The sequence below is a fragment of the Ornithorhynchus anatinus genome, chromosome 3, assembly GCF_004115215.2.
Source record: "Ornithorhynchus anatinus isolate Pmale09 chromosome 3, mOrnAna1.pri.v4, whole genome shotgun sequence".
Lineage (NCBI taxonomy): Eukaryota > Metazoa > Chordata > Mammalia > Monotremata > Ornithorhynchidae > Ornithorhynchus > Ornithorhynchus anatinus.
In genome coordinates, this window is record NC_041730.1 from 21340082 (window position 1) to 21366516 (window position 26435).

At 61.1% G+C, this 26435-nt stretch overlaps 1 protein-coding gene across 1 annotated transcript; it reads left to right on the forward strand.

Moving 5' to 3' along the window:
- Positions 1–301: 301 nt before the first annotated feature.
- MYBPC3 (myosin binding protein C3) lies at positions 302–26079 on the forward strand. Its single transcript, XM_029060887.1, has 34 exons — positions 302–373; positions 2522–2788; positions 3608–3745; positions 3839–3913; positions 4032–4180; positions 4597–4714; positions 6406–6454; positions 7723–7779; positions 8004–8006; positions 8327–8347; positions 10690–10853; positions 11014–11146; positions 11375–11377; positions 11964–12088; positions 12302–12407; positions 12606–12772; positions 13074–13239; positions 13511–13617; positions 14444–14473; positions 15575–15711; positions 16019–16096; positions 16777–16936; positions 17228–17332; positions 18317–18505; positions 21495–21629; positions 21841–22008; positions 22176–22264; positions 22747–22942; positions 23620–23759; positions 24096–24255; positions 24443–24579; positions 24883–25069; positions 25373–25413; positions 25939–26079. The coding sequence occupies exons 1-33, from the start codon at positions 349–351 to the stop codon at positions 25381–25383; spliced, it is 3795 nt and encodes a 1264-aa protein (XP_028916720.1). The 5' UTR covers positions 302–348; the 3' UTR covers positions 25384–25413; positions 25939–26079.
- The last annotated feature ends 356 nt before the right edge of the window (positions 26080–26435 follow it).

Consider the following 26435-nt stretch of genomic DNA (forward strand, 5'->3'; position numbering starts at 1 on the left):
TCTCTCTTTCTCTCATTTTCTTACCCTCGTCTCTCCCCTCCCTACCAGTGGTCCAGCCTCTGTCCCGGCTGGCCAAGGGCTCAGTCTCCTCTCTCGTCACCCCGCCGCCCTTGGCCGGACCTGCCTCTGGTAAGTGCCGGGGGAGGAGGGGAATTCTCCGATCCCTGGAATTTGGCTATATTTATCCTCGCTGTGGACCTGAGAGGCGATAAGGAGCCACTGACGATAAGGGAGGGGAGGGCGGGGGGGGGGGGGGGCGCCTCTTTTATAGACAACCGGGACCCACTGCCCGCTCATTCTTCCCGGACTCTCTGCGCCACCGAGGCTCGGCCCGAGACTCCTGTGAAAATGCCCGAGCCGGTGAAGAAACCAGGTATGGACCTATTCGGGGAGGGGGGTCGGGAGGATTCTGAGGGAGGGGGAGAGGCAGGGGCCGACCTGAAAAAGGGGAAATAGTGAGGGGTTGAGGCCCGGGGCTCAGAGGGAAGATTGGAGTTAGAGTCCCCGCGGATCTGGTCCTGTCTGGGGACGACGGAGAAGGAGAAAGCAGAAATCAGGACCGGGAGCTTGTGGTGAGATGGATCCCGCGGGCAGTGCCCCGGGAAGGCCGGCCCAGAGAGGGTAGAATGATCTCACCCGCAGCCGTCCCACACTCCTCCCTGGGCTTCTTGCCCTCTCCCTTGGCCGGTGGAACCCTGCTCCCGCCGGCCGGGGCCCCGGGGACTCGGGGCTGGGAAGAGCGGGAGTCCCTGCCCGGATGAGGGGCGGGATTGGGACCGAGAGTGGAGCGATGGAATTTTGAACGGACTGGTCCCCGCTCCTGCCCGCCCCAGGCTTTGGGCAGCCCCCATCTTTCATACTGTGGGCCCCCCCCGAGGGGCAGAGACCATCTCATTCCCACCTGGGTACTTTTCCCCAACACTTAATACGGTGCTCTGCACAAAGTAGGGGCTTAATAGATGCTATTACTATATTATCCATCCCGTTCCCAAGGGCCTTGACCTACCAAGACAGCTGCTTCTCCATGAGACCCAGGAAAAACTGAGGCGGGCCTAGAGCAAACTCTTGTCCCTGGCCTGAACTGCTCCCCATCAGGCGGGCACAGTTCTTGGGGATGGAGAGAGACTCTAGCCACACACTCTATTCCCTCCATTCCTCCCTCCCCCTTTACCTCCTTCCCTCCCTCCCTCTCTCCCTCCCTCCAGCCCTCAATTCTCTTATCGCACTCTGCTCCTAATCAGCATGGGCCTCTGGAGGGGATAAATTTAGCCAAGTTCCAGTCAACTGAGCGATCTTCTCCCCTCCCTTCCCCTCCCCTCTTTCTTTCCCTTCCGTCTAGACAATAAGCTCTTTGTGGTCAGGGACTGTGTTGATCGACTCTAGACTGTAAGCCTAGGGTGGGCAGGGATTGTCTCTATTGCCTAATTGTACTTTCCAGCGCTTAGTACGGTGTTCTGCACACAGTGAGCGCTCAATAAATACAACTGAATGAAGGAACTCTATTGTATTGTGCTCTCCCCAAAGTTTGGTAGAGTGCACTCCATAAATACGCCTGATCGATTCTCCCTTCCATCTTTTTTCCTACCTCATTACCCCGCTTTACTAACCCTCTTCCCTTTGTTTTCCTCTTCTTCCTCTCCACCTTCCACGTTTCCCCACTCTCCCTCCCCCGTACAGCCCTAGGAGTAAGTACAGGGCCAGGCCCCCCCCCAAAATCGGGGAAACTGAGCGAGGAGTTCTGGGGGTGGTGAGACCATTTCTCCAAATGGTTCTATGGTTTCCGGAGCCCCACCTTGGGGGACCCTGTGGGATGGGGATACCATCTGGGGGGGGGGTCTGGTGGAGCAGGGGTACCGTTCTGGGGGGCCCAATGGGATGCAGATGCCGTTCCAGGGGTCGAGGTGGGGTGGGGGTGCCATTCGGGGGGGTCCGTGGGATGGTGGCGTTATTCTGGGGGGTCTGGTGGGACGGGGTGCCATTCTGGGGTGTCTGGTGGGATGGGGGTGCTGTTCTGGGGCCCTGGTGAGGAGGAAGAGCCATTCTGGGGGACCTGGTGAGGCAGGGGTGCGATTCTGTTGAGGTGGGGGTGTCATGGTGTGGATTAGTGGAAAGAGCCCAGGCCTGGGAGTCAGAGGTCACGGGTTCTGATCCCGGCCCCGCCACTTATCAGCTTTGCGACTTCGGGCAAGTCACCTCACTTCTCTGTGCCTCAGTTCCCTCATCTGCAAAATGGGGATTAAGACTGGGACCCCCACTTGGGACAACTTGATTACTCTGTATCTCCCCCAGGGCTTAGAACGGTACTTGGCAAATAGTAAGTGCTTAATAAATACCATTATTATCAGTGCTTAGAACAGTGCCTGGCGCTTAGTAAGCACTTAACAAATGCCATCGTCATTATTATTATTATTCCAGAGAGGCCAGTCGGACCGGGGTGCCATCGTGGGGGGTCCGGCGGGGCAGGGGTGCGGTTCCGGGGGGGTTCCCGGGAGGGCCGGGCTGAGGCCGGGCCTCCTCTCAGCTTCAGCGTTCAGCAAGAAACCCAAGACGACAGAGGTGGTGGCGGGAGACGCGGCGGTTTTCGAGGCCGAGACGGAGCGGGCCGGCGTGAGGCTGCGCTGGCAGCGCGGGGGAGCCGACATCGCCGCCAGCGACAAGTACGTGCTGACCTCCGAGGGCGCTCGGCACGTCCTGACCATCAGGGACGTGGGGCCGGCCGACCAGGGGCCCTACGCCGTCATCGCCGGCACCTCCAAGGTCAAATTCGAGCTGAAGGTCAAAGAGGCAGGTCAGTAAGGCCGCCTTCCCTCCCGCGGCGTTCGCCTCCCCGGCCTTCCGTGCGGCGGCCGTTTCGCCAGGTCTAATGCCCGGCTACGGGTCCCCGGGACGCCCCTCGTCCCCGTCCCCTCTTCCCTGGGATCGATCGATCGATCATTCGTAATTTTTGAGCCCTTACTGTGCGCAGAACGCTGTACTAAGGGCTTGGTAAAACTTAACAGACACATCCCCTACCCACAAAGAGCTTACAGAGCTGGCCCCTGCTCTCTCCCAGCTCCCCCTCAGCTGAGGCTGGGCCGGGCCTGAAGATACACTGCTTCACGAGCCCTCCGACAGGTCCTTTCCGGTTCACTTCATTTAGCGGTTTCAGGGGCGCCCGGCCCGGAGGCGTCGGCCTCGGGGGCCCCGTCACCCCCCAGACCGGCTGGGTTCCTGGATGCTCTCTGGGTCCCTCCGCCAGGGAGTCACGGGCTCCCGGGGGGCTGGTTCTGGGGCATCTCCGGAGGGGCCCGGTTCTCTAGTGGGGCGGGTTGGGGCTGGACAAGGCCCTCTCGCCCCCTGAGGTTCCGAGGAGGAGAATAAAGAGGAGTCCCGGGAGACTCCTCTCTTCTCTTGCAGCGGCTGTCCCGGGACCGCTGTCCCCTGGAGACGGTGGGGAGGGGGTCCCGGTCTCCCACCCTCCCCTCCCTTCTCGGCCCCCAGGATTCCGGGGCTTCGGTGACCTCCGGGAGCCGGAATCCGGACTTTGACTCTCAACCAGGCCGGGGAGTCGGGGACAGGGTAAACCGAGTCTCCTGATCCCGTCTCCCCTTGTTCTGGGCCCGTGCAGAGACGGCGGAGCCCACCCCGGCCCCTCCCTCCAGTGACACGCCCGTGCCACCAGCAGACCCCACCGCGCCGTCAGCAGACGCCGCAGGGGCCCCGGGCCGCGATCCGGAAGGAGGTTCCTGGAGCTCCGCGGGTGAAAGTGAGCTAGGGGTAGGAGCCAGGGAGTGGGAAAAAGGTGAGGGGACGGAGAGGGACTGACGGGACTCCTCTGTGGGGGGGCCGCCTGCTTCAGCCCCCCCAGAAGCCGCCCCCGCTGACCCCATCGGACTCTTCGTGACCCGACCCCGGGACGGCGAGGTGACCGTAGGTGAGCGGAGGTCTCTGGGGGAGGGGGGGCCCGGATATCAGGGCCAAGGAGATCCCGATGGAGACCGGGCCCACCCGCCCGCTTCCCTCCTCCCAACCCCCCTCTCCCCCTCTACCAGGGGGCGGCATCGTTTTTTCGGCCCGGGTGGCGGGCGCCAGCCTCCTCAAACCCCCCACGGTGAAGTGGTTCAAGGGGAAGTGGATGGACCTGAGCAGCAAAGTGGGGAAGCATCTGCAGCTGCACGACAGCTACGACCGGAGCAGCAAGGTGGGGCTGGACCACCGGCCGCCCCCTCCAGGGCGCTGTTGGACCCCCTGCCCCCTCTTCCTCTTTCTTCCTCCACCTTCCTCTGCCTCAGGGCAGCGCCGGAAGGCCTCGGCGCCCACCCGGGCCTCTCAAACAGAGGGGCAGGGGGTGGGAAGGGGGGAGGGGGGAGATCCGGGAGATGATGGGAGGAAAACTGAGGGAGGGAAGGAGAAGCAGATGCTAGAGGCGTGAGGAGAACCAAGCGGTCCCACCGGCCAGGCTCCCTCCCTTGCCAAACCCTTCTCCCTGCCATGCCATCCGATCTGCCCGCTTCCCCGTCCTGCCGCGCCCTCTGATTTCCCTTGCCCTCTCACCTGCCGTGTCCCCACACCCCATCCGAGATGGTTCGGAGGGCTCCGGGGCCTCTCCCCTCTCAGGTTTACCTTTTTGAGCTGCACATCACGGAGGCTCAGCTGGCCTTCTCCGGCGGCTACCGCTGTGAGGTCTCCACCAAGGACAAGTTCGACAGCTGCAACTTCAACCTCGTCGTCCACGGTGAGAGCCGGGAGCCGGGCTCCTCGGTCTCCTCGCTGGCCCCTGCCCCGGTGGCGGAGCTAAGACTCTGACTCTGCCCCCGACTCCCGTCGGGGCCCCAATCTCTCCACCTGGGAATGCTCGTCCTCACCACTTCCGGAATCAGGGATCGTGCGGGGGAGGGAAGAGGAGCGGGCAGGCCGGGAGAGTGCTTTGAGATCCCCAGGGAGGGGCAAAGGGAGGGCTAGAGGTTTGCATTCCCATTATTGTAGCAGAAGATGATGGGTGGGGGGGGTGACGCTTGATATTGCAACACCTGGGTGAAATCAATCAATCAGCCGATGGTATTTACACTTACTGTGTGCAGAGCACTGTACTAAGCACTTGGGAAAGTACAATAGAGGAGGTAGACATGATCCGAGGCTCTGCCTCTTGTCAGCTGTGTGACTGTGGGCAAGTCACTTAACTTCTCTGAGCCTCGGTTCCCTCATCTGTAAAATGGGGATTAAGACTGCGAGCCTCACGTGGGACAACCTGATTATCCTGTATCTCCCCCAGCGCTTAGAAGAGTGCTCTGAACATAGGAAAAGCTTAACAAATACCATCATTATTATTATTATTATTATGATCCCTGCCGCTAGTAGACTAGAGGGGGAGACAGACATGCGAATGAATTACAGATAGGGCTGGGGGACTAGGGTGAGTGGGGAGAATATCAACGTGCTTAAGACCCAAAGGCAGAGGCGAAGTAGAAGGGGGAGCCCAAACGGGGAAAATAAGGGCTTAGTTGGGGAAGTCCTCTCGGAGATGTGCTCTTAGTAAGGCTTTGAGGGTGGGGAGGGTGGTGGTCGGCCGTATATGAAGTGGGAGGGAGTTCCAGGCCCGAGGAGGACATGGGCAAGGCAGAGGAGAGAGAGAGAGCGAAGGGTGCGGATTAGGTTGTAATAGTTGGGTTGTATTAGGCCATGAGAAGCAGTGTGGTCTAATGGCTAGAGCACGGGCCCGGGAGTCAGAAGGACCAGCGTTCTCATCCCAGCGCTGCCACTTGTCTGCTGTGTGACCTTGGGCTAGTCACTTCTGTGCCTCAGTCACCTCATCTGTAAAATGGGGGGGGGGGGTAAGACTGTGAGCGCCATGTGGGACACAGGCTGCGTTCAACCTGATTAGCTTATATCTACTGGGGTGCTTAGTACAGGGCCTGTCCATAGTAAGCGCTTAGCAAACACCATTAAAAAAAATCCGTGCGGTAAGTCAGGTAAGGAGGGGGAAGAGCCGACTGAGTGCCTTAAAGCCGAGGGTAAGGAGTTTCTGTTTGATGTGGAGATGGATGGGCAACCACTGGAAGTTTGAGGAGCGGGAAGAGGTGGATTGAGTGGCTTTTTCTTAGAAAAATGATCCAGGAAACAGAGTGACTGGAGTGGGGAGAGACAGGAGGCAGGGAAGTCAGAGAAGAGGCTGCTGCTTTAGCCAAGCGGTAATTGGTAAGGGCTTGGATCAGCTGGTAACACTTTAGACGGAAAAGAAGGGGCAGGTTCTAGAGGTGTCGGGAAAGCAGAACCTTCAGGATTTGGAGACAGACTGACTACGTGGGTTGGACAGATGAGTTGAGGATACCGCCGAGGCTACGGGCCTGTGAGATCGGGAGGATAGCGGTATTGTCCACAGCCGTGGGAAAGTCTGGGCTTTCTCATCCCTCTCCCTGTCCCCCACAGAGGCTATTAGTGCTGGAGATCTGGACATTCGCTCAGCCTTCCGACGTGCGTGAGTATCTGTTGGGCAAACCTCGGCGTCTACGTGCCGGTTCCCCTTCCACTTCCTTGTGAGTGTGTGTTTGTCGGGGAGGGGGGATGGGGAGCATGTATGTAGGACCTGGGTTCAGGAATCCCTTGGGGAGCCCGAAGTAAAGGAGACAAGGGTGAGTCGAACATGTACGTGGCTTAGGAGGGGGTACAACTACTCGTTATTGTCCCTTTACAGGAACTGGTTGGTAGTGCCCCGTGGACTAGCCATCCCCCAGGCAGGTTTCTACCTTCCCCTACTTGTCACCTGCCACGGGGCCGATCCCCTGCCCCCCACTCAAGCTCGGTGGGAGAAAAGCGAAGCCTGGTGGCCTAGTGGAAAGAACACGGGCGTGGGGGTCGGAGGAACCCGGCTCAAATTCCACGTATCCATTCAGTCGTATTTATTGAGCGTTTACTGTGTGCAGAGCGCTGTACCAAGAGGTTGGGAGAGTATGAGAAGCAGCGTGGCTTAGTGGAAAGAGCCCGGGCTTGGGAATCAGAGGTCATGGGTTCGAATCCTGGTGCTGCCGCTTGTCAGCTGTGTGACTGTGGGCAAGTCACTTAACTTCTCTGTGCCTCAGTTCTCTCATCTGTAAAATGAGGATTAAGACTGTGAGCCGCCCGTGGGACAACCTGATGACCCTGTATCTCCCCCAGCGCTTAGAACAGTGCTCTGCACATAGAAAGCGCTTAACAAATACCAGCATTACAATACAATAATGAGCAGACACATTCCCTGCCCACAACGAGCTTACAGTCTAGAGACGAGCTGACAGTCTAGCTCTGCCACTTGTCTGCTGCGCGACCTTGGAGAAGTCGCTTCGCTTCTCTGCGCCTCGGTTACCTCATCTGTAAAATGGAGATTGAATCCTACTCAGATTGTGAGCCCCGGGTGGGTCAGGGGCTGAGTTCAACCTGAATAACTTGCATCTACCCCAGGGCTTAGTAGAGTGTTTGGCACTTAGTATACACTTGAGAAATCTCATTTAAAAAAAAAAAGAAAGCTCCAGTCTCATGGGCTCCCACCACAGACCCAGGCAGCCTCCAGGTTGCCAAAGGGCAGGAAGGCACGGGGCCCTCTCAGATAGATAGCCCGCGCCCCTCAGGAATAACCCTGGGGGCTGTCACTTTTCCCCTCACAGTCCCTTCCTCAGTCTAAGCTTTGCTTCTCCAAGCCTGTCCGTGCCTCCCTGCCCCTCCCTCCCATTTCCCCCTATTTCTCAACCCCTTGGGGGCTTCTCTCTCTAGGGGCGAAGGCCACGAGGACGGTGGGGAGCTGGACTTCAGTTCTTTGCTGAAAAAGAGGTGAGAGCTTGAGGTTGATCAACCACTCCCCCCTCTTTTCCCAGCCCCCATCCCGCACCCCTAAGGACTGTTGGGGGAGGCCTGATCTTCGTGGCTGAGGAGCTGGGGGAGAGGGTGGGATGCCAGGGGAGAGCCGGGGGGGTCTCACTAAGGAGGTCCGACACCCCTGACTCTCTTCCTTTCTCCTCTCTCCCCTCCGGCCCCTCGCCGCCTTCGGTGACCAGAGAGTAAGGATGGATCATCTCGGCTGTTCGGGGCGTGGGGTGGAGTGGGCAGAGCTGCCCGTCCGGGTCTGAACTGGTCTGATCTGGTCCCAACTTGCTGCCGGGACTGGGCCGGCCACCTGGCTGAGCTGCTACCAGGCCTCCCCTCTCGGGTGGGCAGGCGGGTGTCTGGGTGGGGACGAGGCCCAGGTCCTGGGGGAGGGCTGCCAGGGGGAGGGCAGAAGCCGGTTGGGAGGAGGGAGGACCCCAAGAGGAGGGCATTTGGGCACTCTGACGTGTCCTGCTGCTCTCTCCACCCGCCCCACCGCTGCCTCGGAGCTCAGCAGCTTCCTGCGCACCGCCCGGTGAGTCCCTCCGTCCACCCGCGCTCTGCCAGGCCCTGCGGCCGTCGGGAGAGCGCTCCTCCTCCCAGGGGTCCCCCCGACGGCTCCAGGGACCACCCCCCACCCCCCGGACAGCCTGGGCACCCCTCTGCACCCCTCAGGGCCCTCTCGTCCCTCTACCCTCCTCTCCCAGAGGGACCGACTTATGGCCGCCCTCCAGAAATGCGCTAACGCTGTTGATGTCTGTCTCCCCCCCCTTTAGGCTGTAAGCCCACTGTGGGCAGGGAACGCGACCGTTTATTGCTGAATCGTACTCTCCCAGGCGCTTAGTAGAGTGCTCTGAATCCAGTAAGCGCTCAATAAATATGACTGAATGAAGAACGAATGAACGCTTTCCCAGACTGAGCCCCGCTTTTCCTCCGCTCCTCCTTCCCTCCCCATCGCCCTGATTCACTCCCACTGCTCTACCCCACTCCCCGCCCCACGGCACTTGTTCGTTCATTCATTCATTCATTAAATCGTATTTATTCAGTGCTTAAATAAATAAATACTAAGCGCTCAGAATGTGCGATTCGGCAACAGATAGAGACTAGCCCTGCCCCACGACGGGCTCACAGTCTAAAAGGGGGAGACAGACAACAGAACAAACAGTCAGGCATCAATACCATCAAAATAGATCAATAAAATAGATATATCCACATCATTAATAAAATAGAGTAATAAATATGTACACATAGATCCAGGTGCTGTTGGGGAGCGGAAGGGGGTAGAGCAGAGGGGAGAGTAGGGGAAATGGGGAGGGGAGGAGGAGCAGAGGGAAAGGGGGCTCAGAGTGGGACGGCCTCCTGGAGGAGGTGAGCGTTCAGAAGGGCTTTGAAGAGGGGAAGAGAGCTAGTTTGGCGGAGGTGAGGAGGGAGGGCGTTCCAGGTCAGAGGGAGGACGTGGGCCGGGGGTCGACGGCGGGACGGGCGAGAACGAGGCACGGGGAGGAGGTTAGTGGAGGCAGAGGAGCGGAGCATGCGGGCTGGAGAAGGAGAGAAGGGAGGTGAGGTAGGAGGGGGCCGGGGGATGGAGAGCTTTGAAGCCAAGAGTGAGGAGTGTCTATATATACATACTTATTCTGTTTATTTTATTAATGATGCGTAGAGAAGCAGCGTGGCTTAGTGGGAAGAGCTCGGGCTTGGGAGTCAGAGGTCATGGGTTCTAATCCCTGCTCCGCCACTTGTCAGCTATGTGACTTTAGGCAAGTCACCTCACTTCTCTAGGCCTCAGTTACCTCATCTGTCAAAGGGGATGAAGACTGGGAGGCCCAGGTGGGACAACGTGATGATCCCAATGCTTAGAACAGTGCTTGGCACATAGTAAGCGCTTAACAAATTCCAACGTTATTATCTATAATTCTATCAGAACGATGCCTGTTCACTTGTTTTGATGCCCGTCTCCCCCCGGCTAGACTGCGAGCCCATTGTTGGGCAGGGATTGTCTCTATCTGTTGCTGAACTGTAGTTTCCAAGTGCTTAGTCCAGTGCTCTGCACACAGTAACCACTCTATAAATAAGGTTGAATGAAGGAATGAAGGAAGGATGAAGGAATGAAGGATGAATGAATGAAGGATGAGTGAATGAAGGATGGATGAATGAATAAATGAATGACACATGAATGAATGAAGGAGGAATGAAGAATGAATGAATGAAGATTGAATGAATGACACATGAATGAATTAATGAGGAATGACATACGAATGAATGAAGAATGATTGCGCGAATGAAGAATGCTTGATTGAATGAAGAATGAATGATTGAAGAATGAACGAAGGTTGAATGAATGAATGAAGAATGAGAGAATGAATGAACGAAGAATGAATGAAGATTGAATGAATGAATGAATGAAGAATGAGGGAATGAATGAAGAATGAGGGAATGAATGAAGAATGAGTGAATGAAGAATGAGTGAACGAAGATGGATTGAATGAATGAAGAATGAATGAATGAATGAAGACTGAGTGAATGAAGACTGAGTGAATGAAGAATGATTGAATGAATGAAGAATGAGTGAATGAATAAAGAATGAATGAATGAAGAATGAGTGAATGAACGGGTGGATGGATGGATGGATGAAGACCGAATGAATGAGGGAAGGAAAGGGCGCCCCCTCGTGTCCGGCGGGGTCTCGGGGGGGGGGGGTGGCAGGGGTGGTAGGGCCGGGTTCTCTCGTGCGCGGGGCTGGGGCGCCCCCAGGCGGCCGGGCTCAGCCTCTCTCCCTCTCTGCCCCCCGCCCCCCCCGCCTGTCTGTCCTTGTGTCTGTGCGTCTGTCTCCTTCCGTCCCCTCGTCCCCTCGTGCCCTCCCCGGGGCCGGGACGCCAGGGACCCGAAGCCGGAGGCCCCGGCGGAGGAGGACGTGTGGAACATCCTGCGCTCCGCTCCCCCGTCCGAGTACGAGCGCATCGCCTTCCAGCATGGCATCACCGACCTGCGGGGCATGCTCAAGCGCCTCAAGGCCATGCGCAAGGAGGACAAGAAAAGCACAGGTTCGGGGCCCAGCTTGGCAGGGGCGGCCGGCTCCTCAAACGGTCCCCCCACCCCCCCACCCCGCCTCGGGTGCCGGCCCGGCCCACGGCGGCGGTCCACCCTCCCCGGCCTCGGGGCCGGGCCCGGGAAGGGACTGAGGCGCAGCGTGTCCGGCCGCAGCCTTTCAGAAGAAGCTGGATCCGGCCTACCAGGTGCCCAAGGGGCAGAAGATCAAGCTGGCGGCGGAGGTGGCCGACCCGGACGCCGAGGTCAAGTGGCTGAAGAACGGGCAGGAGATCCAGATGAGCGGCAGGTGGAAGAGGGGGACGGAGGCGGGAGGGCGGTGGGGAGCGGCCCGCTGGCGGCCCGGGAGACCGGCGGTTGGGAAAAGCCGGAGGGGTGAGGGGTGAGGGGCGGAGGAGGAAAGGAGGGAGGAGAGGGGGCTCGGGGGCCTCCGGCCTCTCTCCTCACCGCCACGTCTCCGTCCCCGCTTCTCCGGCCGCCCGCGGACCGTCCTCGTCCTCCGACGTCTGCCCCGCAGCAAGTGAGTCCGTCGCGGGCCCGGCCGCCGGGTCCCCTGGGCCGTGGGAGTCGGGTCGCGTCGAGGCCCTGCGGCCCGCCGGCTTCGGCCCGGCCGGGAGGTCGCCGAAGGGAGACCACCCCCCCCCCCCCGGGGGTCCCCCGGGTGACCGCCGGGAAGAGAGCCGCCCGGCCGCCGTTTTAATGGGAGCCGCCGAAAGCTCCCCCTGAATCTCTCGCTGTGAACTGGCGGCCGGGGCTCCGCCGGGGAACCCCCGGGCCCGTCGCCGAGCGGGAATGGCCCACCCGTCTACCTCTTGCCCTCGTGGGACGCCCTGCCCCCGTTTCCCGGCCCGTCCGTGTCCTCCCATCTCCCGCCGTGTCCCCGGAAGGGAGAGAGAGACCGATTTCTTACCCCCCGCCCCGGGCTTCTGTGGGATAGGCTAAGCCCGGATGGCCCTCCCCACCGGTTTCTTGGAGTGAGATGGCCTGGTCTGCCCCTTCCACGTGTGCGTACGCACGCACGCGCAAACACCCCCGCCCCAGGCCCGACGCCTCGACCCGGGGGCCGGTCCGGACTCTCCCGTCTCGGTGGCGGCTGCCCTCCGCAGGTACATCTTCGAGGCTGTGGGGAACAAGCGTTTCCTGACCATCAGCCAGTGCTCCCTGGCGGACGATGCCGCGTACCAGTGTGTGGTGGGCGGGGAGAAGAGCAGCACGGAACTCTTCGTCAAAGGTGAGGCCGCGGATGGCCGACTGCTGCCCTTCCCTGGCTTCGGGTCCTCCTGGATCTCCCCCCCGGCCCCCCGGATCCCACCCAGAGAGCCCTCGGGGGGCGACCGGTAGACCGCAAGCTCCCCGAGGGCGGGCACCGCGCCCACCGGCTGCCTCTCCCAAGCAGACGGTACGGCGCTCGGGGCGCTGAGCCGGGGCCGCTGTGCTTTGGCAGAGCCCCCGGTGCTGATCGCCCGGGCCCTGGAGGACCAGCTGGTGACGGTGGGCGAGAGGGTGGAGTTCGAGTGTGAAGTGTCGGAGGAGGGGGCCCCCGTAAAATGGTAAGGGCCGGCTCGGGCGGGGTGGGCGCCCGGCGCCCGGGGAGAGAGGGAGACGCGTCCCTCGCGTGCGGCCCGCCCGTCCGTCGGATTGGGGAGAGCTCTCCCGGAGTTCTGCCTTCCCCCCGGCGGCGCCGCCGCCGCGAGGGCCCCGGGGAGGGGGAGGGGCGGGTGCCCGGCTGAGCCGGCTGGTTGGCCCAGGTTGAAGGATGGGGTGGAACTGACCCGGGAGGAGACCTTCAAGTACCGATTCAAGAAAGACGGGAAGAAGCACCACTTGATCATCAACGAGGCCACGGCCGAGGACGGCGGACACTATGCCATTCGCGCCAGCGGCGGGCAGTCCCTGGCGGAGCTCATCGTACAGGGTGAGGGCCAGAGGGGGGCCGGAGGCCGGGGGGCCCGAGGGGGACCCTCGGCTCCAGACTCGGGACCCGGCATCTGCTCCCCCTGCTCCCCACCGCCCCGCCCTAACGCGCCGCAACCCGCACGGAGTCTCTCCGCCGTGCCCCAGTTCGGTCACCCCAGTCCCACCCCCGCTCTCTGGAGCCGGTGCGCCCGGTCCTTATCCGACCGGCTGCCTCCCCTCTCGCCGCCACGTATCCTCGCCCTGGGTCTCGTGCCCTGTTGCCACTAACGAGTGCCGGCGCCGCCTCCCCCGACTCCCAGAGAAGAAACTGGAGGTGTACCAGAGCATCGCGGACTTGACCGTGGGGGCGCGGGACCAGGCGGTGTTCAAGTGCGAGGTCTCCGATGAGAACGTGCGGGGCGTCTGGCTGAAGAACGGGCAGGAGCTGGTGCCCGACAGCCGGGTGAAAATCTCCCACATTGGCAGGTGAGAGGGCAGGGAGAGGCCCGGCCCGTGGGCGGGATGCCGCGGAACCCGTTCGCCCCGGGCCCCACGCCGGTCTCGACCCCTGGCCGCGGCCCGCGCGGCGTCGCTTCGTCTGGAACTCGGGAGCGGGGGGGGCGAGGAGCCGGGCGGGTCAGGCGAGGGGGTCCCTGGGTCATTCCGCCCCATTGGCTTGCCGGGGCGCCCCCCCCCCCCCCGCCCCCGACCGCCCTCGCCCTCCACCCCCGCCGAGTGACGGTACGGTGACCGGCAGGGTCCACAAGCTGACCATCGATGACGTCACGCCGGCGGATGAGGCCGATTACACCTTCGTGCCCGAGGGCTTTGCCTGCAACCTCTCTGCCAAGCTGCATTTCATGGGTGAGCCCGGCACGGAAGGCCCCGGGACAGCCCGTGACCAACCCGAGGGTCCTCGGGGCATTTAGTGGGGGACGTGCCGACTTCCTCCCGAAGAGAACCCCTCCCCGGGCCCCTTCCTCACATACCAGATGGTCAAACTGGGATTCGCGGGGCCCAGAGGGGAGGAGAAGGCCACTGTCCTTCCGCTCCTGCCTTTCCAAATAATAAGAGTAATTGTGGCATTTGCTTTTTTTTTTTTATGGTATTTGTTAAGCGCTTACTATGTGCCAGGCACCGTACTAAGCGCCGGGGTAGACACAAGCCAATCAGATTGGACACAGTCCACGTCCCGCGTGGGGCTCGCGGTCTTCACCCCCATTTTACAGATGAGGGAACTGAGGCACAGAGAAGCGAAGTGTCTTGCCCAAGGTCACACAACAGACAAGGGGTGGAGCTGGGATCCAGGTCCGTCTGACTCCTAGGCCCAAACTCTACGTACTAGGCCACGCTGCTTCTCCGTTAAGCACTCGGTACGCGTTAAGCCCTGTTCTAAGCACTGGGGTAGATAGAAAACAATCTGGTCGGACACGATCCTTGTCCCAGAGGGGGCTCTCAGTCTAAATAGGCGGGAGAACGCCTACTGAAACCCCCGTTTTTCAGACGAGGAAACCGAGGCACGGAAAAGTGAAGGATTTACCCCAAGTCACAGAGCGGACAGGTGGCCCAGCTGGGATTAGAACTCAGGTCCTCCGATTCCCAGGCCCGTGCTCTTCCCGCTAGGCCGCACGGTTTCTCTCTTGCTCCCTTTATCCCTGAGGGTCTTTGTGATTCTGTGATTCTCTTCCAGAGGTCAAGATCGATTTCGTGCCTAGACAAGGTGAGTGTCCCAGGACCGCCCCCCATCTAACCCGGAGCTCCCCTGTCCCCGTTCCCTCCGGGACTCCTCCTGGCCGCTGTCCCCGTCCCGCCACCCCGCTCCCCCGCCTCGTCACCGGCAGCCCGCGTCCCCGACTCAGGACTCCGGGGCCGTGGGACCGGACGTCGAGGGCCCCGAGGGGCCGCGGGCCTGGGTCTGCCTACCTGGCATTCATTCGATCGTAGTTTATTGAGCGCTCACTGGGTAAGCCCTTGGTAAGTACAGTTCAGCAATAGAGAGAGAGAGATGATCCCTGCCCACACCGGGTTTACAGTCTAGAAGGGGGGAGACAGACATAGGAACGAGTCAACAGGCATCAGTACCATCAGTATAAATAAATCAAATCATAGCTATAGCCTCCTCTGCCCCTCTCTCCCTCCCACAGCTGAGGGAAATGGCAGAACGGGGCAGACAGAGGTGGAGGTGGGGGCCCAGGCAAGGATTCAGTCGAAGGAGCTCTCCGCTTCTTCCTCTTTCCACACCCGCGACTTCTGAATCTCCCTGGGAAACATTTGAACCGAACAGGGCAGAGAGGCAGGAACAGGATCCGAGTCAAAGCCCGACTGGCTCTGTCTCTTTGAAGGCTGCAGAAGTAAAAAGCCCTTAGGTCGAAATGCATGAGAAGCGGTCGGCCAGGGGCTTTTTTAAAAAAATGGTATTCGTTAAGCGCTTACTGGGTGCCGGGCACCGTACTAAGCGCTGGGCAAGATACAAGCTAATCTGGGTGGGACACGGTCCGTGTCCCAGACGGGGCTCACGGTCTGAATCCCCATTTCACAGATGAGGTAACTGAGGCACAGAGCAGTGAAGCGACTTGCCCGAGGTCTCCCAGCACGCACGCGACTGACGGGGGATTAGAACCCAGGTCCTTCTTCTGTCTTCCGGGCCCGCGATCTCTCCGCCAGGCCACGCTAGACGAGTAATTCAGTGCAGATCTCGCTCCCGCCCCCATATCCTCTTCCTACAAAAACCAACCCTTCCCCTCAGCCTCCGCCCCAACTCTCTCCCCACCCCCTACCAGCCGCGCTGCCAACCCGCTGCCATCTCTGCCTCCTCCCTCAGAGCCTCCCAAGATCCACCTGGACTGCCCGGGCCGGCTGCCCGACACCATCGTGGTCGTGGCCGGGAACAAACTGCGGCTGGACGTCCCCATCTCCGGGGACCCCGCGCCCACTGTCATCTGGCAGAAAGCCAAAAAGGTACCGGCACCTTAGCCCGTCCCAACCCTGGCGCCTGAGAAGGGAGGCCGGGAGGGTCCGGAGTCTTGCGTGGAGTAGACACGGCGACTCGGGGAGGAAATAGCGCGCAGGGAACGGGGAGGGAATCGGAAAGGATTCCGGGCTGCATCCGGAGGCCGCTGTCGAGAGCCCCGGGGACCCTCCGGGTCATCCCGCCGCGAAGCAGGTCAGGACCCCCCCCACGCGCAAACGCTTGGCCGCCCTCTTGCCCGCCCGTCCCTCCCTCCCTCCTTCCGTCCCGCCCTGACCAGCCTTTGCGCTACTTCAGGGGAGCGACCCTTCACCCGGGGCCGCCGGCAACGCCGAGGACGCCGGGGCCAGTGAGGAGTGGGTGTTCGATAAGAAGGTGAGCGGGTCTGAACCCTGGGCCCCGGGCCGGGGCCTGACCTTCGTAATGCTAATGATAATCATGTCGGTATTTGTTAAGCGCTTACTACGTGCCGGGCGCTGAACTAAGCACCGGCTTGGGTACAGGCGAACGGAGTTGGAAACGGTCTCTGTCCCGCGAGGGGCTCACGGTTTCAATCCCCGTTTTACGGACGAGGTGACCGAGGTACGGAGAAGTGAAGTCACAGAGCAGACAAGTGGCCGAGCCGGGATTGGAACCCATGACTCTCTGACTCCCAGGCCCGTGGTCCGGCTTCTACGCCACCTTGTCTCCCCCTCTTCCTTCCCTTGTCCGGGAGCACTCCTCGCCCTCCCAGTCTCCAACCTGGGCTGGCCCGGGAGATGGCCATTTCCAGCCGGAGCTCCCCGGACCAAACTGGCCGAGGTCCGTCGGCCCCGTAAATGCCCCGGGAGGTGGAGGGCGGAGCTGGCCGGGTGGAGGCCCGAGACCTGGGCGCCGAGGATTCCTGGGTTCCGACTGCAAGCTTGACTTCTCCGGGGGCCCGAGGGCAGAGCCCAAGTGCGTCCCGGGGGAGGGGCGGGACAGGCCCCGGGACGACAAGAGCTTCCTCCTGGGCGCGGGCTCAGTTCCCGCGCCTTTGGCCGCCGCCGATCCCATCGGCACGGTCGCCCCCCCAGTTACTGTGCGAGTCGGAGGGCCGCGTCCGCGTGGAGACGCACAGAGATCGCTGCGTCTTCACCGTCGAGGGGGCTGAGAAGGAGGATGAGGGCGTCTACACTGTGACGGTGAAGAACCCGGCCGGCGAGGACCAGGTCAACATCACGGTCAGAGTCATCGGTGAGGCCGAGGGGGAGACGGGGGGGGGGGGCCACGGGGGCGCACCACCCGGGCCCCAACGAGGCCCCGGATCCTGCCCGTCGGTCGAGCCGACCTAGGGAGCTCACCCTGGGGCCTTCGGTGGATTAACCGGGCGAGTGGCGGGGCCTTCGCCTCCCAGGGGCGGTGTGCATTCGGCCGTGTTTATCGAGCGCTCACCGTGCGCGGAGCGCTGTACGAAGCGCTTGTCACCAGGCACTTGGCGGGGGCGAAGGCTCGACCCTGGACCGACCCCTGCTGCTTTCCTCCCAGATGTCCCCGACCCCCCTGCCGCTCCGAAGATCAGCGACGTCGGGGAGGACTCCTGTACCGTGCAGTGGCAGCCGCCCCCCTATGATGGTGGGCAGCCCATCCTGGGTAAGATGCGCCATCCCGCCCCGGGCAACAGAATCCCCTCCATCTCGACACATCCCGCACCACCTCCGGGAGGTGGATGGACTCCTCCTTCAGGGCAAATCTGGCTAAAGACTTCCCCCCCCCCCCCCCCCCCGCCCAGAAAGCCAATTCCCAGGCCACACGTGGCCAACAGCGTGGCCTCGTGGCAAGAGCCCAGGTTTGGGAGTCAGAGGACGTGGGTTCTAATCTCCGCTCCGCCACTTGTCTGCCGTGTGACCTTGGGCGAGTCATTTAACTTCTCTGTGCCCCAGTTACTTCATGAGAAGCGGCGTGGCTCAGTGGAAAGAGCCCGGGCTTGGGAGTCAGAGGTCATGGGTTTGAATCCCGGCTCTGCCGTTTGTCAGCTGGGTGACTGTGGGCGAGTCACGTCACTTCTCTGGGCCTCAGTTCCCTCATCTGGAAAATGGGGATTAACGGTGAGCCCCACGTGGGACACCCTGATGACCCTGTATCTCCCCCAGCGCTTAGAACGGCGCTCTGCACATAGTAAGCGCTGAACAAATACCAACGTTATTATTATCTGTAAAATGGAGATTAAAAACGGTGAGCCCCCTGTGGGACAACCTGATCACCTTGTACGCCCCCCCCAGCGCTTAGAACGGTGCTCGGTACATAGTAAGCGCTTAACAGATACCATTATTATTATTATTACTGTTATTAACAGGACAGGGGACGAAGGGTGCCATAGCAATCCCTCCAGGACGCCTCATCCCCTCTACACCACCCCACCCGCCCTCGCCCCCCGGGGTCCCACTCCCCCGGCCCCGGTCCAGGAACACCAGTCTCGTCTCCTCCAAGCTGTCCTTTCCCAGACGTCCCCCCCCCCCTCCCACCGGCTCCCCGACGGGGCCCGTCTCTCCCTTGGCAGCCGACTTCCCCCCGGACCCTTGGGACGCCCCGTTGCCCTGCCCGCCGGACCCCTTCCCCATCTCCCGTTCTCCACAGGCTACATCCTAGAGCGGAAGAAGAAGAAGAGCTACCGCTGGATGCGGTTGAACTTCGACCTCCTGCGGGACCTGAGCCACGAAGCCCGGCGCATGATCGAGGGGGTGGTGTATGAGATGCGGGTCTACGCCGTCAACGCCATCGGCATGTCACGGCCCAGCCCCGCCTCCCAGCCCTTCATGCCCGTCGGTGAGTTCTCGACGTGGCCTCCGGGCTCGGGGCAGACCCGCTCCCGGAGACGGAGCCCGCCGCTGGCCACAGTGGCGCCTTCCCCTCCCCTTCCTCGATCGATCGATCGTATTGATTTATTATAGTAATAATGTGGGTATCTGTTAAGCGCTTACTACGTGCAGAGCACCGTTCTAAGCGCTGGGGGAGATACGGGGTCATCAGGTTGTCCCGCGTGAGGCTCACGGTCTTCATCCCCATTTTACAGATGAGGGAACTGAGGCACGGAGGAGTGAAGTGACTTGCCCACGGTCACACAGCTGACAAGGGGCGGAGCCGGGATTCGAACCCCTGACCTCCGACTCCCAAGCCCGGGCTCTTTCCGCTGAGCCACGGGAAAATACGGAGCCGGTAGGCGCGGTCCCGCCCCACAGGGAGCTCACGGTCTACGGGGGAGTGAGGTATTAAGAGAGATCACGATAGGAAAAATAGAGCATAGGAATACTTACAAAAAATACTATGGGCCTGGGGTGAGCAACAGGGTGCTTAAGGCTCAATGGAAAGAGCCCGGGCTTGGGAGTCAGCGGTCATGGGTTCGAATGCCGGCTCCGCCACTCGTCAGCTGTGCGACCGTGGGCGAGTCACTTCACTTCTCTGGGCCTCGGTGACCTCATCTGGAAAAAGGGGATGAAGACTGTGAGCCTCACGTGGGACGACCTGATGACCCCGTATCTACCCCAGCGCTTAGAACGGTGCTCTGCACGTAGTAAGCGCTTAACAGATACCAACATTATTATTATTATGATTATTAAGGCATACACGGCCAACTGCAAACTCAAAGCAGAAGGGAAGGCAGATGGCGGAAATAAAGACTTAGCCCGGGAAGGCCTCTTGGAGGAGACGTGATTTTAAGAGGGTTGGGAAGGTCGTTGGCTATGCAACGGGAGAGAGTTCCCCCGGGAACGTGGACAAGGGTTGGTAGACTCCCGGTACTTATCTTTACGTTATATATTATAAATTTCTTATTCCTATTGTTCATTCATTCAGTAGTATTTATTGAGCGCTTACTATGTGCAGAGCACTGTACTAAGCGCTGGGAATGTACAAATCCGTAACAGATAGAGACAGTCCCTGCCCTTTGACGGGCTTACAGTTATTTATCCCTATTAATGCCTCTTTCCTCCTCTCGATCGCAAGCTCGTTAGGGGCAGGGAATGCGTCTGCTAATCCCGTTATCATCGCGCTCTCCCGAGCGCTTGATACAGTGCTCTGCACATAGTAAATGCTCAATAAATACCATTGATTGATTCGTGGGGAGGTATGGAAAATGGAGGTAGAGAGAGTGGGTTGGCATTAGAGGAGCAGAGTGAGGGTTGGGTCGTAGTAAGAGATCAGCAAAGCGAGGTAGGAGGAGCTGCAGTTGAGCGCCTTAAAGGTGAAGGTAAGAAGTTTCTGTGGATGGGAAACCACTAGAGGTTCTTGAGGAACGGGAAGATGTGAACTGAGGAGTTTTTTGGGTTTTTTTAGAGAGATGATTCGGGCAGCAGTGAAGTATGAACCGGAGAGGGGAGAGACAGAAAGCAGGGAAGGCAGAAAAGAGGCCGACGGGGCAGGATGTGATAAGCGCTTGGATGACTGTGAAAGCAGCTTGGGTGGAGAGGAAGGAGCAGACTCTACAGATGATGTTGTGAAGGTCAAATAATATTGATAATAATGGCATTTGTTAAGTGCTTACTATGGGCCAAGCACTGTTCTAAGCACTAGGGGGGATTCCAGGTCATCAGGTTGTCCCACGGCGGGGCTCCCAGTCTTCATCCCCGTTTTCCAGATGAGGTCACTGAGCCCCAGAGAAGTGAAGTGTGACTTGCCCAGAGTCACCCAGCCGACGAGTGGCGGAGCCGGCATTCGAACCCACGGACCTCTGACTCCCAAGCCCGGGCTCTTTCCGCCGCTTCTCGGAACCGACGGGATCCGGGGGCGGACTGATTACGCGGGTTGCGTGAGAGAGATGAGTCTTTCCCCAAACGGACGCTTTCCCTGCCCGGGAAGAATCGACTTAAATCACCCCTCTTTGGACGGAGGGGAAGCCAGGTGTTCTGGCTCCCAGACAGGCTCCCAGCTACTAACGTCTTTCAAGTGAGCAGCGTTGCTAGATCAGAGGGATTCGGTCCTGGCATCCGGGCCCAGTTGCAACATGAGAAGCACTGTGGCCCACTGGATAGGACCTGGCTTCTAATCCCAGCTCCGCCACTTGTCTGCCGTTGGACCTCGGGCAAGTCGCTCATCTTCTCTGTGCCTCAGTTACCTCGTCTGTAAAAGGGGAATTAAGATCGTGAGCCCAGTCGGGGACCGCGTCCACCCCGATCAGCTTGCATCCACCCCAGCGCTTTGTACAGGGCCTGGCACATAGCGAGTGCTTCACGAGCAGCGTGGCGTAGTGGAGAGAGCTCGGTCCCGGGAGTCAGGAGGTCCTGGGTTCTAAGCCCGGCTCCGACAATTATCTGCTGAGCGACCCGGGGCAAGTCGCTTTACTTCTCTGTGCCTCAGTTACCTCGTGGGTAAAATGGGAATTGAGACTGTGAGCCCCTCGTGGGACAGGAACTGTGTCCAACCCGATTTGCTTGTGTCTACCACGGCGCTTCGTACAGTTCCTTGCACATAGTAAGCGCTGAACGACTACCATTGTTATTATCAATAAATACCACGATTATTATTATTCTGGAAGAGGAGGTGGGGTGGGAAGCGTGACCGGGGAGAAGGGTCTGTTTGCCCGGGGAATGCGTCCCGACCCCGAGCGGGAAGAGCGAGCGGGGCCCTGCCGCGGCCTGGCCGGCTCCTGCTCAGCTTTGTGGTGGAGGGACCGGAATAGCGGGAATTGCCGATCCCGGCCCGCGGAGTCCGTCCCCGTGTCCGTGGCCTCGTCCCTCCGCCTCCGGTGTCTGGGCCCGGGCCCCGGGCCCCACCGCGAGCCCACTCGGGGCTCTCCGCCTCTCGCCCCCCCCCCCCCCAGGCCCTCCCGGCGAGCCCACCCACCTGGCCGTGGAGGACGTCTCGGACACGACCGTCTCCCTCAAGTGGAGGCCCCCCGAGCGGCTGGGGGCGGGAGGGCTGGACGGCTACAGCGTGGAGTACTGCAAGGAAGGCTGTGAGTCACGCTGCCTGTGCCCCCGTGGAAGTCCCGGGGCAACCGTCCCTCCCTTTGGGCCACTCCCCACCTTGGCCTTCTTCCTTCCTCCCCCTCCGACCCCAGCCTCGGGGGCGGGCCGTCCCTCTCGCCCTCTCTTGCTGCCCCAGCGCCCGGAGCGGATGCGGGACCCACTGCGGTGGGTACCACTTGCCCTGGCCTCTCCCCGCAGCGTCGGAGTGGGTGCCCGCCGTGCAGGGCCTGATCGAGCGCACTACGCTGGTGGTGAGGGAGCTGCCCACGGGGGCGAGGCTGCTCTTCCGGGTGCGGGCCCACAACCTGGCCGGGCCCAGCCGTCCCACCGGCACCAAGGAGCTCGTCACCGTCCAGGAGATTTTACGTGAGTGCCCCGGGGAGGCCGTCCACCTTAGCACCTGGCCGCAGGCTGAGAACTGGTCCCGGCTCCCAGCCCAGGCTGGGGGTGGGGTGGAGCACGGAGCTCGGACCACCTCCCCGCCCGGCCGGACCCGGGTTTCTCTGACGGGGGGCTCCGCCTTGCGTCCGCAGAGCGGCCCCGGCTCCGGCTGCCACGGCAACTGCGCCAGACAGTGCAGAGAAAGGTCGGGGAGCCTGTTAATCTCCTCATCCCCTTCCAGGTACCGGCCCCCCCCAACTCCCACCTTCCCCTCCCCCAAGAACAGACACCTGGCGAGGGCAGAGGGAGGGGGGATCGGCTACAGCGGCAGCACCCTCTGCTCCGCAGTCTTCAGTGCTGCACTGGGGAGAATGTTAAGGGAGGAGGGCGAATGCGTAGGCCACCAGGGTTTGGGTCCAGGCAGGCCGAAGGGCTCGTCACCCCCTCCAGGACCGACATAGCTCTCGCCCGAGCCGAGGAATCCCGGGGCAAGTCACTTTACTTCTGTGTGCCTCAGTTACCTCGTGTAAAAGGGGAATTGAGACTGCGAGTCCCACGTGGGACGGGAATCCCATGGGAATCCTTAGCCAAAGGAGCCGACAGGCCGCCGTCCCCGAGAGGACCGAGGCCTCTATCGGGAACGGGGAGGGGTCTTTCTCCTCCCTTCCCTTCTGTGGGGCCGGACAGGACGGTCTGTGGATTGAGACCTGTCCTTGCCCCCAGGGGAAGCCTCGGCCCCAAGTCACCTGGAGCAAAGATGGGCAACCGTTGGCCAGCGACGAGGTGAGCGTCCGCAATAGCGCCACGGACACCATCCTCTTCATCCGTGCCGCCCGCCGGGAACACTCGGGCACCTACCAGGTGGCCGTACGGATCGAAAACATGGAGGACAAAGCCACGCTGGTCCTGCAGGTCATCGGTTAGTAAGGTTTATGGGGCGGGGGGGGGGGACCCAGGAGAGAGGAGGGCCCAGAGAGTCCCACCGGTTCTCGGATCTGTCGTCTCTTCCCTCGTCTGCTTCTGGAGCTGAGCGCCGGTAGCCCCCCCAGCCACCCTCCCTGTCCCTCACCCCCCCCCCCCCAACCATCCAGCTTCAAGGGTCCGGCTCCTTCAGGCCGGTCCTCGGGTCTTCTCAGGCTCTCAGACATAACAGGCATCTTTCTCCAGGCTTTTGCTGTGTTGTTGGTTTTTTGGGTTTTTTTAAGTAGGGTATTCATTAAGCGCTTACTAGGTGTCACGCAATGTCCTAAGCACTGGGTAGACACAAGCTAATCAGGCCAAAGTCCCCGTCCCACATGGGACTCACAGTCAAGTAGGAGGGAGAACAGGGATCGAATCCCCAGGAAACCGAGCCACGGAGAAGTTGAGTGACCAAGGTCACACAGCAAGGGAGTGGTGGAGCCGGGATTAGAACCCAGGTCCTCTGACTCCCAAACCCGTGCTCCATCCACTTGGTCACGCTGCTTCCGGGCGCCCGTCGAACCCCGCCATCCCAAAGAGCCCCGAGCGGCCCGGTAGGGTTGTGTTGTAGGTTGGAGCCGGGGGCGAGGGAGGGGGTTGGGTGACCGGGCTCTGAGCCGAGCCTCCTCCTGCCAGACAAGCCCAGCCCCCCGCAGGAAGTGCGGGTGGTCGAGGCCTGGGGCTTCAACGTGGCTCTGGAGTGGAAGCCGCCCCTGGACGACGGCAACACAGAGATCTGGGGGTACACGGTGCAGAAGGCTGACAAGAAAACCATGGTGAGCCAGGCACCCTCCTGCCCTCCCCGGCTCCGACCCCTCGAGAACCGGCCGAGCGAAACCCCTAGATCCGGCCACGCTTCCCCCACCTAGCCGGCGTTGGCGGGAGGGGACGGTCCTCTGGGCAGCCCCAGGAGGGAGAGGAGCGGGGCCGGGATCAATCAGTCAGTCAGTCAAGCGCTTACTATGCGTAGACTTCCGGGAAAATACGACAGAACTAGTAGAGACGGTCCCCGCCCCCCCTGAGCTTACACTAGAGGGACGGGGAGGTGGGCTAAGCCCAGCAAGGAGCATCAGCCCAGGCAGGCAGCCAGCCAGCCGTGCCTGCCTCCCTAGGAGTGGTTCACGGTCCTGGAACACTACCACCGAACTCACTGCGTGGTGGCCGAGCTCATCTTAGGCAACGGCTACTACTTCCGGATCTTCAGCCAAAACATGGTGGGAGCCAGCGAGACGGCCGCCGCCACGAAGGAACCCGTCCTCATCCCCAAAACGGGTCAGACCCTGGCCTGGGCCAGCTCTCCCCGCGACGGAGGCGGGAACGAGGCTCCCCCGGGCACGAGAGGGAAGGCGGCCGAGGCCAGGGCCCGGGGAGGAGACCGGAGGGAGGGGAAGGGCCTCCGGAGGAGGAAGGGGTGGACCTCGGGGCCCGTTCAGGAGGGAGGTCGGGCTGTCGTTCACAGGCACCGCCTATCAGCCCCCCATCTACAAGGAATTAGATTTCAGCGAGGCCCCGAGTTTCACTCACCCCCTGGTGAACCGCTCGGTCATCGCCGGCTACGACGCCGTCCTCTGCTGTGCCGTGCGCGGTAGCCCCAAGGTACGTGGTCACCGAACCCCGCCTTCGACGTGCCGGGGGCCCCCGGGGCAGCGCGGTCAAGCCCGGGCCGTCCTTACTTCGGCTGGCTCTTACCGGGGCCGAGGGCGAGGCGGGCCTGGGTCTCGGGCACTCCCGAACTCAAGGCTCCCAACCTCGGCCTCGGGGCGGGGGGCGAGATGCGGCCTCGCCCCCGTCCCCCGAATAAGGCCCCGGGGCCTGAGGGCTCTGCGAGGCCGGTGGCCCTCCCGCCTCTTGCCACCTGGTGCCGACCGGGGCTTTCCCTCCTCTCCCGTTGGCTCGCAGCCCAAGATCTCCTGGTTCAAGAACGGGCTGGATCTGGGTCAAGATGCCCGCTTCCGTACGTTCAGTAAACAAGGCGTGCTGACCCTGGAGATCCGCAAGCCGTGCCCCTTCGACGGGGGTGCCTACGTCTGCCGGGCCACCAACCCCCAGGGCGAGGCCCAGTGTGAGTGCCGCCTCGAGGTGCGAGGTGAGGAGCCGCGGGGCTCGATCGCGGAGGCGCGCGGCCGGCGGGGTGCAGGCCGCTTAGCGGGCAGGATCAGCCGAAGGGGTCGGGGGGCCTGGTGCTCCCCGGCCTTGGCCTGGAGGAAGGAGCTGCTCTGACATCACAAGATTAAACCTGCACGAAACTAATCCCAGAGGCTAGTGGGATATCAACTCTCACCCCACCCTTCCCCAAGGCCTGAGATTTCCTCTCCGGTTAGAAATGCTGCTGGAGGTTGATCAGAGAAAGGGACGCCCCCCTAACTGATGACCATTTTCCTTTCCTCAGTGCCTCAGTGAGAGGGTCAGCAGCAGCCCCTGGAGGCTCAGGTATGTCCCCCCGGGGCCCCTTGGTGTAGAGAGAGCAAATCCGGGCCTTCCCTCTGACAACACGGAGGGGAGAGCCCAACCAGACCCTTTATCATCCAACAATCGTATTTAGTGAGTCCTTACTACACGCGAAGCACGGGACTAAGCACCTGGGAGAGGACGGCAGCTCATCCAGCGGTATCACTGAAGGCTCACTGTGTGCGGAGCACTGGGCTAAGCACGTGGGGAAGTTCGATACAACGGAGTTGGTAGACGCCATCCCCACACACCGGGGCTTGGGCTACAGGAGAAGCTTACGTTGAGAATTTTGGGCCTCTCGAGGCCCTTGGGTAGCCGTTTCGCAAAGGTCTTTGGGCGAAAGCAAGACCTCGGGGAGCCTTGGGAAAAATGATCCCCGCCCGGCCACGGCTGACCCTTGTCTTCGGATGTCACCAGGGTCCCAGGCCCATTGGGGATAAGGTGACAATTAGGCTTCCCGCTCTGCGGTGGAGGTGTGAAGAGACTAGCCGGGTGCTTGGTTTACAGGGAGCACCGACTGGGGACGGACGGGCCTCCGGCTGAGCCCTCGGAAGAGAAGAGGTGGACAGGAGCAGTGACCTGGGATGGTGACTTTCTAGGTTTCATTCTTCCTAAAATTAAAAAAAAAAAAACCTCTCTCACCAACAATTTAAGCGTTCTCTCTGCTGGGTCTGTGGGTGACTTTCAAAAACTGGCAAGAGGCAGCTGCCCTCCAGCTCTCCAATCTCCCCGCCTCTTAAGAGTGCAGCAGTTCTGGGTTTAGAATAGGGAATATCTGCACACGGGCGGGAGGGTAGGGCCCGGCTTTGAAGCCTGGGGACCACCCTGTCCTAGGAGTCTGACGGCCTGAGTGCACGAGGCTGGGGCAACGAACGAGAACGGGAATCGCGTGGTGTCATATACTTATCTACTAAGAGGATCTGTGTCACTCTACCGCTCCGGCCTTCCAGCTTTCTCCGGTCCAGGCCGGGAGGGAAGCTCTCTTGAACGGGAGTGAAGGAGTG

What these genes read in the sequence shown, in the direction of transcription:
- MYBPC3 (XM_029060887.1), top strand. Translation starts at nt 349, where the DNA reads ATGCCCGAGCCGGTGAAGAAACCAG. An exon ending in TGCCAAGCTGCATTTCATGG is followed by an intron (nt 13,618 to 14,443) that starts GTGAGCCCGGCA and finishes ATTCTCTTCCAG; the next exon opens with AGGTCAAGATCGATTTCGTG. An exon ending in AGGCTGACAAGAAAACCATG is followed by an intron (nt 23,760 to 24,095) that starts GTGAGCCAGGCA and finishes CTGCCTCCCTAG; the next exon opens with GAGTGGTTCACGGTCCTGGA.